At 33.3% G+C, this 11,242-nt stretch overlaps 1 protein-coding gene across 1 annotated transcript; it reads right to left on the reverse strand.

Moving 5' to 3' along the window:
• Positions 1-714: 714 nt before the first annotated feature.
• LOC106765770 (E3 ubiquitin-protein ligase BOI) lies at positions 715-2,411 on the reverse strand. The gene is made up of 4 exons (XM_014650500.2): positions 2,155-2,411; positions 1,950-2,068; positions 1,494-1,864; positions 715-1,368 (listed from the first exon to the last, which is right to left on the reverse strand). Exons 1-4 carry the CDS (start codon positions 2,199-2,201, stop codon positions 847-849), a joined length of 1,059 nt encoding a protein of 352 aa, XP_014505986.1. The 5' UTR covers positions 2,202-2,411; the 3' UTR covers positions 715-846.
• Positions 2,412-11,242: the final 8,831 nt, after the last annotated feature.

The raw sequence follows: 11,242 nt of genomic DNA on the forward strand, positions 1-11,242 counted from the left end.
TAAACAGACAGACAGAAAAGATGAACATAATATTCACTTTATTTGGTGGAATATTTCTCTTTCATCAATCATACATGAGAAATTAAAAGAATTACTATCCTTTGTCAATTCCACATGGAATCCTGAAACACATAAGAGAAAAAAAAAAAAGAACCAAAAGCCCTGTGAAGCAAATAATATACCGAATATTTGAAGTGAATAAAATAAGTTTGTATAATTTAACCATGTTTTGCGCAACCTGTAATAGGGTGCAGCCAACCTAAATGCCTGAAAATCTACGTCCATTCTCTCATGCCTTGCAAGTTAAAAAAACAAGAAAAAGAGTTAACTGCATATGCAAGCATAGACATTACATTACCCCTCAAATTGACAACTGAAAAACCATTTTCACCTCATACAATTAATCAAAAATATAAATCAAACATTAATTTAACACGCAACACAAACTTTATTAATCCATCACTACCCAACAAACTTCTCAAAACTCTTGTAATATTAATTTAGATCATCCACATTTTAAACCAATGAAAGAATATATTATAATTTATATATATATTAATTAATATTATATATCAAAACCATTGAAATTCCAGCCTAAAAGGTAAAAATAAAATGAGCCTGCCAGTCACGTGGTCTTGTACATGGCTGGAAGTAACTTTACTATTAGAAAACAATGAAGTGAAATTTCACCTTCTTCATGTGAGTTTAAAGAGAGGAACAAAAATGTAATTTTTATTTTATTTATATTTTGTTTGATGAGGAAGTTTGTTTTGGTGCCTGTTTGGATGGCAGTGCTATGGACAAAGAAAGGGTGAGGGTAATTAAGTAAATTCAGAGGGTTTGCTGTTAAGAGAGAAAAACTTCAACGGTTGAATTCTTTGGTGTGAGACAAACTGGGCACGCTCGGAAATGCGCATCGCATTCTGTACAGATACACAAGTGCCGACACGGCAAAACCACGATCGAGGCCACGCGCTTCGTGCACCCTCTGCATTTAGGACGCGCCGCGGCTAACACCACGCGCTCTGGGTCGATGTGGGCAGACTCCGCATCCTCGGCCTGCCCTTCCACGGCGCACGATACGCCGGCGGCCGCTTCCTCGCCGCCCTGACACATTATGGTCTGCTGCAGTTGGGCCTGGAGGGTGGCCGCCGTTGCTTCCTGGGCACGGGCCTTGGCCTGCCACACCTGCGCCTCCACGCTCAGCTGGGCCGCCCGTGCTTCCAGCTCTGCGTTCTTGCGGGTGGCTTTCTCCACTTCCGCCTCCTTCTCTCTGAGCCACCGTGCCACCGCCTCCTCCGCCGCTCTCAGCAGCGCGTTGTAATGCTTCTGCCTCTTCTCCGCCAATGTCCGCCGCAGTTGTTCTCCCTGATATTCCCATACAACGACAGTCATCATCATTCTTTCGTCTCCCAACAGACTAAAGTTTCTAAGGAATGAATTAAAAAACTGGGTCTGTGAATTAAAAGTGGAGAAGGAAGAAAATTTAGTACCTGGGCGAGGAGGAATTGATCAATTTCATCACGTTGTTGTTTGATTTGAGAAGCCAAGGCTTGGGAAAATAGAGATGAGAAAGCAGAAGAGTGAGAGGCATGCAGTAAGAGTTGTTGAGAATGATTGTGATGAAGGGGTAGCCTTTTTTGTTGTTGTTGATGATGTTGTTGGTCATCGAAGGATAAGCGGAGACCGGTAGAGACGACATTCTGTTGATGATTATGCAACTGAGAGAGATGAATAAGTTGAGGAGGTTGGGATTGTAAAGAGAAGGGATTAATAAGATTAGAAGGTGTGGTGTTGTTTGCAACAGTGGAGTCTTCTCTGGCTCTCTTGCGAGAATTGTTGATGTTGTCGTTGACGTTGTTACCTGGTATTTTGAAATGTTTAATGATATGGAGTTGTTGTTAATGGTGGGTGAGAATAAGCATAAAGAGAGAGTTTAGAGAACATACTTCCATTGTCGTTGTTGTTGTTATCGTCGCTGTATAGCATATGGGGTTGGTTTAAAAGGGAACCTTGTTGTTGTTGTTGATGTTGGAATGAATACTGAAGGAGTTCTTGGCCGTTGTTCCTGGTGTGAGAAAGAGAAGATTGAGAATTAGGATATGAATATAGGAGAAAGAGAGAAGAGAAGAAAAAGAAGTGTATGTAATTAACCTGTTTAGAAAGAGAAGATTGGAAGGATATTGAGCTTGAACGGCCATGGAAGTTTGAGAAGAAAAAGTAGAAAAATGAATAGAAGAAGAAGAAGAAGAAGAAGATGAGAGAGTGGTGGGGGAAGAGATGCGATTGAAGCGAATCAGTCCAAGAGAGACACCTTATTCTGCTCGCTCCTTCTTTCTCTTTTCCTTTGCTTCTCTTGTTCGCTTAAGAACTAGTCTCCTCTTTCTTTGTTATCCATCATATTATTTAAATACTTTTCCCGACTAATATTTCTAAATTACATTTTACTACTATTATTAACTACGTAAATCGCGTTCACCCTGCCCCATAATAATTATTAATTAACAACACCACTTTTGCATTTCTATCACCAGAGAAATAGATACAAACAAAATTAATCAAAATATTATTACTATTTTTATGCAAATATTATTAAACTATCATTTTAACAACAGAGTCGTTGCTAAATGGGTGATCTATTCTTCTTGTAGGTTGGCCTTGTTGTGAGGTACACAGCTTTCGTTTCTGCCGCTACCGCTAACCCTCTTTCTCTTTGCTTTTTCCGCAACCTCTTTTTCTTTACTATTTTCCTATTTCTTTGTTTTTTTTTTAAATGGAAAACCTCTCTCACCTCTTCTCCAAAACATAACAAATTTACTAACTAATACTCTTTCCATTCAACATTTTATACCCAACTAACAAATTTAATAATATTTATATTTCATAATCTTTATAACGCAACTTCTCATTATCTTTTTTCTTCTCTCATTTATTACATTCTATCTCTTCTGGATATATTTTTTAATTTTCTAAAAAGGAAATATTAAATGGTCGCTCATAATCAAAATAATAATAAACTAACACTACAATTTTATTTTAAACCAAATATAATATAAAAAGTAATTCAAAGTATCAACAGATCACAATCTTTTTTCAAGTTTGACAACCCATCAAACAAATAAATTCCTTCAATTTACTTATCTATTTTTGTTGCAATACAGTTTTTTTTTTCTGTCTTTTTTATGCAAAAAAATTAAAATAAAAAAGCAACCATATTATGTATTAATTGTGATCTTAATAAAGGGAATGCATAAAAGTATAGAACTCTTTTATTAATAGATTGTTTCATCCGGTCAACAGCTTAAATCTTTATCTTCCAACATTTTAAAATTAAACTTTTTCACAATTTATTTCTACTTATACAAGATACTTTAATAAAATGATGCAATAAAAGCATTGATTTTTTTTTTCTTTGTTTGAATAGTACTCTTAAATTGATAGGAGATTTTCAATCTTAGTCAAGATATTGAGTTTAAATATTAAATGGGTTCAATTTTTCCCTTTTTCCTATTTTTAAATAAAATTTATATTATGCATTTAGAAATATACAAAATATTTAATTAATTAATTTTCCATTTATGAAATGAGAACACAAGTAATTTTCTCTTTCTATATTATAAAAAATATATCTTCTTTTTATTATCTGATACATTTTACTGAGTATACCACACACAAAAAAAAAATCAGTTTTTTTTTTTTTTAATTTGGTTGTCACTTTATACATATTATCCTTTATATTTACTTAAATGCACAGTTTAATGAATAAATAAGAGTTTCGATAATAAAAAAAAATGTTTTCAATAATAATCCAGTATTCTGAGAAACACATCATGTGTTAATTAGGATTAATGTGTAACTGACTCCAACTTTAACTCGATTAGAAAAGTTTCTGTCTCTCTTCCACAATTGATAATTTTGGCATTTTTCTTACTGGTAATTAAATCTTAATGGCAAAATTAATGGTAAAGAAAAGTTTAATTTTTACTGGGTCCTGAAGATTGAAGCTGTTAACAGCTGTTTTAATACTTTTCGTAGAAAACTAGGAGGGGATTAAGGTATTTCGGATCTAGATGAATGCAGCTTGGAAGAGCTATGTTGAGTTCTCTTCTTTGCTAATTTCCTTTTTCATGGAGAAGGATTTGCTAATTAAGAGGATTTAAGACTATTTCAAATCACCCAAAACTATCGTACCAAAGTTTAATGCCATCAGTAAAACACAACTAAGAGAAACTTTCAAACATGACATGATTTAATTAGTTACAACAAAATTGACTATTTTTGTTTAAGCAAAACCAACGTTAAAACCTGTTTATAATTATCCATTTTAATTGCTAATATCTTATATCTAAACCATCATTTTTTTTCCTCCATTGAATATTTAGGTCTGCATGTTGCTTCACGACAAGGTTATCTTTTGTAAAATTAAAATGAGGGTGATCAAACAAGAAAAAGTACTGATCCACCAAAGTAGTTTGATATTACAATGTTAAACATTATTGACTTTGATTTCTCAAAATTTACAAAATTTCAATTCATTTAATACGAAAGGTAAGATTTATATGATTTCGCCCGTGACATCTCGTTTTGAATGTTTACCTTATATGCATGATTTCGAAGAAAAAAAATGCAAAAGAGGTCTTGAAAATAAAAAAAAAAAAACGGTTTCATTCTCATTACTAAAAGGAAACTTCCTCCTCTAGAGTGAGTAAAGATAAAGCGAACAAACTGTCTTAGAAAATCAACTATTCATGTTACAACACATGATTTATTATGTTTGTACACATAAAATAGCATTTTTTTTTTATCAATGAGATTAAGAAAAAAATTATTTATAAGGAGTAATAGAGATCCTAAGCAATGGTCGGCAAGATGGGCATATTGGTAGGTTACCATTAAGAATTGAAGTTTATAATTAATTGATGCAAGTGTTGTTTTTATGTATAGAGCTTAGAATTGAGGAGTATTGGTTGGATGATTGAGAATGTCTAAAAGTTGTTTTTGAAATCTTCTAGTATCCAATATTCCTTGAAAGTGTTTAGATAATTATAATGTTAAAGTGAGTTTAACGAAAGAAAGAGAAATGTTAAAGATTAGTAGTAGGATGTTGGAAATGAAATGAAGTTTTGAGGAAGAAGAAAAAGAGTGAAGTGAAGGCGGTGAAAAACGAAGAAGGGTAATTTGTATGTTTAATTAATGGAGGAGAGAGAGAAATTGTCTTTGGTTAGGTCCGAATAAGAGGGTCGGCTAGGGATGTAGTTGATATATACATATGTTTCTTGTTCTTCTGATTACTATATATTATGTTAATTTTGAATGAGTTTTGTTATGCTAATGTTAGAAGGCAGCTTTCTCTCTCACACAGACATTGTTTTCTTAACCCTCTTAATCAGTATAGCCCCACTTTTTTCCATCTGAGCACTGCTTTGTTTGTTTATTGTTTCAGTACATAATGTTGGTGCTTATACAGTTAATAGGACAACAACCTCTCTGTCTTCCTTTGTTTCCTTCATAAATCCTAATGCATCACTCAATGAATCAATCTCTCTCGTCTCTTGTTTTATTTTCTCTACTTTATCTTTTCTTCCACCAACGGCATACCTAGATTCTACTATTAGACGTATAGCTTTGACAATTATTACCCGGAATTATGGAAACTCTTGTCCCCAAAACAACACGGTTGACCTCCTCTTCACAACACTAATTATCAATGGCTACATGTTAGGTGAACTCACAAAACCACTGCATCGTTTCAAAATCAAACCAATGACCTATGGATCGTTGATTACTACGTAGTTACATGACAAAAATAAAATCTTATATATTATAAGAATGATGGAGTCAATGGATGAAAGGCCCAGTCAAAGGGGTTGTTTTTCTTGGGGGTAAAATTTAAAGGTATGGGTGAGACAGAGGAGTTATGATTATGCTAGGTGAGACAGTATGTTGTCCATTGGGGAGCTTTTATTTTTTTCGTTTTGGTCTCTTGATGGTGCTGAACTTGTTCGTGCTGTTCTTGGTTGCTGAGATTTTGAGATTCGCAGGGATTCAAAAAGCAATTCATTCCTTCTCTGCCTGGGCTCTCTGAACTCTTTCGTGACTTCTACTTGTTTATTATTTAACTTTGATTATTATCAATTAAAACAAGCATTTGGTCACATCATACTATCGTATGCCTCAAAAAAGTCTAAACATTTTGGAATTAGCAGCAATGTTTTAAAAATTGAAATTGGCATTCGTGATTATCTACTCCAAAACGAAGGATCTGATGAGGAAATTAAGGTGGTAATGTGAGTCACCACGTTCAAGAAATGTCATGAGACGGGTGAAAACAACAACTTTGCTTAACACAGTTGTTTTGTCCCGATTTCTTTGACCCACACCACACATTTCCAACCCAAACTAAACTCCTTTCATTTTCTAGGGTTTTCCATCACTTTGTCTTTCTTACCATTTCTTTGTATCACAATTTATATATATATTTTTTTTTCTGAGGTTTCTTTAGTTACATGGCACCAACTTGTTCACCACTCTCCCCCACTTCTCCACAGTCGAATCCACTACGTACCTATTCCGTTATGCCTTTTTATTTTACTTTTTAAAAAATATTTTCCTTCCATTATCACAACCCCAGTGGTGTTACCATCAAAGTTTCAACCATTTTTCTCATGTACAATTTTTTATGCATTTCTCGGTACGATACAACTAATAACCCATCTATCTGCTGCACTTAAACACGTGATTATTTGAATTGTTGACATTCATGATCGATATCATATATGATATATATTTTTGTGATCCCATGTGCTTTTATAAAGACAAGTGACTGGCATCCGTTTGTGCCCTACACATAATAGTGAAGTGAACTATCACCTAAACCAACGAAATCGGCAATCACGTTCAACAAATATAATAGGCTCCCCAGTTGGTTCTCGTGGATGAACGCATTCTCTACGCGTCTTGCCTTTCACTTTGTTTTCTTTTTCTGAAATTTCTTAGTGGGGTGGCATAGCCACCCAAACTTAACCAATAATGTCTACTATATATGCTTCTCAAAATTTCCTATCTTCTCAATAGTAAACCAAACCTATATCTATTATTATTGAGATATGTATTTTGATAGTAAATTTTTTGATGGGTTGTTGTGAGGTAAGGTAATATACCTACCGCGCATCACGAGGTAAGAGAGAAAGAAATAAAAGGAAATGTGATGGGCGAGGTGTTATGTTAACCCATTTTGGGCAATGCATGTAGAGTTGTCGTGTGATGAATAATAATAATAATAATAATAATAATAATAATATCCCACTAAACTACATATATAGTGTTTAAGAAATTTGAATAAGGTAATGATAAAGATTAAGGAGTGGAATAAAGAAGGTGGGTGGTGGTATAATTGATGAGGGTGTGTGTGAGTGCATTGGCTTTCGTATCTGATGATGATGATAATGGCAGTCACAAGAAGAAGCAGTAGAGGAGACAGAGAGAGCAGTGAGAGAGAGAGAGAGAGAGAGTGAAAGAAAATGAGGAAACAACATCAAGGTGTGGGGAGATGGTGGTGGGTCTCTCTCTTTCTTCTGTGTGTGTTTGCTGCAAAAGAATCAAAACACTATAGCTATACCTATCTAACTCTCTAACCGAACCTCTTCTACTCACTGCACATTCATTCATTCATTCATTAGTGGGCACAACACCACCTTTTGTTTTGACTCTTCCTTCTCTATTCACATCCATATAGGCCCCACTCACTGCACCCATTCTTCATTTCTTCTCTTCTCTTCTCATCACACTTTCTTCACAAATTCATTCACTAATCATTCTTTCCTCGAATCATGGAAACTCATCCCCTACCTACCTACCATCCTTTCCCTCGCCTTCTAATTTAACTCCTATGCATAATCGCCCTTTTAAATCAATAATTTTATTCTAGTGTAGGAAATCGATTGTTAGCGAATGAATAATGATAATAATAATAATAATTTTGTTTATCCAAGTTGAGAATTAAGCTAGATTGTGAAACTAGGTCCTTAAAATTGAAGTTACATTTCAATGTATAGATTCTGGCCCAAGGAAAATAAATGAGTAGAATAGAAATATTTGGAAACGGGAAGTGGACCACAAAGGAAAAGCAGGAGAACTCTTGCAATAGGATTGAATTAAATAATCCAAAATTACGGATCACTTTCGATGTGTTGCCTTCTCAAACGATAAAGAAAGCCTTGCTAGCTCCCAAAATCCGAGACCAGAATGAGTATGGAGCAAAAGCATGTTGAGTTAACAACAATTTTTACTGAATACCCCAGTGGTCCCCTCATCCAACGGCTACCATATTCATAACAAAAATCATATTTTCACATCATTTTTTAAAATTCATTCTCGTAATATTTCAGGATAATTAACAACGATGAGTAAAGGTGATGAATTTGGTGAATGTATTCATGTATTATAGTGAAGATTAAACTACAACATTCTATTTGAAACTTTGTACAACCACACAATACATCAAAATCACGTCCACCAACCGATCATTCACAAATAAACAATTACATTCATAACAAAAAAAAACTTAAACTATTTATCATCAATCAAATAATGAAAGGAAGAAAACGATGACACACGTGCAAACAATGTAGCAGAACGAAAGTAAAATTGATTTTGAAAAAAGTTACATGAAATTTCTTAAAAGAAAATGTAAAAATATCGTTTTCGTATTAATAGTGTGCCCATCACATCATGCATCACTGTTTTCATTTTCCCTAGGTGAATTCATTTGCACACTTGGTGCCATCAAAATTTCTTCCTCGCCATACGTACCAATAGGCCTTACTATTTATACCAACTCTTACCCTTTGCTTTTGCCCTATGATCACTAACCTAATTAACGCCAAGGTATCTCGTGTTTAATTAAATTAAGAACTACAATTTTAACACAGCTTAAAATTTTATCCACAAGTCTGATTGATTGGTAAAACTTGCGTAAAATTAAATTTCTGGCGTTAGAGGCGACCGTGTGACATCTTTGCAAATGGAAGACAGTGAGGAAATTAAGATAGTTAGATTTGGTTGTTTATGCAAACATGTCCGTATCTTTTGTTTCTTTTCCAATATAAGTTATTTTGAATGTATGTGATCTTGAAATAAAATGTGGTAAATAAACACATATGTTTCGTTTACTAGACGCCATTACTTTTAGTGAGAAAAAGTTTATAGCCGGCCAGAATTATTTTCAACTCAAACAAATGCAGGTTTATAGATGTGGAAGTCCAATTCCTGCCATACAATTCGAATAGGGTTGACATTCTCTCCATGAATTGTATAAATAGTTTAATTAATGCATATAATATAAAGTCAGAAACGAATAATAATAGGGTTGAGATTATAACTATAACAATTTTTAGTTTAAGCTTAATTTGTTTTGTGAATTTTTAAGTGAAGAAAGAAATAATGTGAGAGGAAAGCGACGTGTAAAAAGAAAGCTTATATATGAGATGCAGAGGCAAAGCATTTATATTAAAAGAGAATTATATGAGTTTGTCCTGACTTAGAAGCAAGAAATTAAAAATGTTTAAAATTAATTATTGTTAGATTCTCTCTCTGTCTCGAAGGTTTATCCATCGTGATCATCGACTCATCTTCACGGGGACCATGATGATGAAGAGGGAATCCATCAACATGACATGGTGTGGCATGCCATGGCAATGGAATATATATATATATATATATATATATATGAGTGTAGTATGTGATTATTCCAACTACAAAAAAAATACCTCCTTTGCTTCTTCTTCTTCTCCTCTGTGGAGTTGGTGGCAAGGAAGGGGAAACAGAGTTGTCCCTCCCAAATTAACTTATTTAGCTTTATTCCTTTTTCTTTCTTTCTTCATCAAGGGAAGATAACTTTCAAATCCATTTTTATACTCTTTAGTTACTTCTACACTCTTAATAATTCGGAAATGTATTTTTAATAATTTTTTTTTGACAATTTGTTTATAATTATTTATATAATAATTTGTAATTCATCTGTTTTAAATATACGAACTAATAAATAATAACACATAAGTAAGAAATTGTTAAAATAGTTCTAATAATTCTCATATTTTACTATCTTAGATATACTAACTAAACACCAACACCAAATTACTGATATTCAAGTACTTCATTGAGTTTTTTCCTCTGTAATTAACCAATTTGGAATTTAATTTTTTATTTTATAAATAATCACTTGTATTGATTTTTAAATCAGACATCAAATTGATACTTTGATTGGAAAGTCCAAACATATTATTTAAAAATATTATTTTAAAGAAAAGTGATTAAGTTTGTAGGATGTGTTGTGAAAGTGTATGAAGATGAATGAAATTAATTAGATTGAGGAAAGTAGGTTGAGAAACGTAAATGATGCATAAAAAGAAAAACCATAATTTCTTGAACCATAAATACGGTTCCAATAAAACAAAAGCAGGAAAAGCAAACAGAAGAAAGAAACAAGTGGAACTCAAAATTTTAAAAAGGTCAAGTGGACCCATCTAACAAATCTTAAATCATGCTTTTCCTCTTTCTAATCAAACCATTATCCACATTCAACACCAATCTTTCATTTAAATCATCCCATCCTTTTTTTTTATTTTTCTTTTCAACAATACACTTCCAATATAATATTTCTGTTAATAACATTATCTCTCTTAATTAAACAATCATAAAATACAAAAATAATCTCTTCAGCTAAACTGTATTTAATTTCAACCACATAAATATCTCATGGAGTGGGACATGGGAAGAATATATGATATGTATGGAATGGGAAACTGGCATGTAAAAAAGTAGCCTTCACCCAGATAACTTTCTTCTCTCTTTTCTTTTTTTTTTTTTCTTTTCCTTTTAATTTTTCTAGGGGATTTTCTTTTAGATTCTTGGTTACCTCTTTATGTGGGCATACAATACAAGACAAGCACGGGTCTGTCATGGAACACCACTAACATAAGAAACCTTCACCGAGATCATTAAAGATCAGAAGAATCGTGTGAAAATGTTGGTTTTCTTAATTTCTCTCTCAATCTCTTCCACTCAGACTACTTTCAAACTAACCTAATGGAACTTAACTTATTTATCTAGAAAAACGAGACCCATTAATAACGCAAACGCGTCAGACCCACACATGCAAATAACAACCAACTAGTAAAAAAAGAATACCTTCCTCTCTTTTCTGTCCCTCTCATATGTATGATTCTTGCAGCTTTTTTTTTTT

Source organism: Vigna radiata, chromosome 7 (genome assembly GCF_000741045.1).
Source record: "Vigna radiata var. radiata cultivar VC1973A chromosome 7, Vradiata_ver6, whole genome shotgun sequence".
NCBI lineage: Eukaryota > Viridiplantae > Streptophyta > Magnoliopsida > Fabales > Fabaceae > Vigna > Vigna radiata.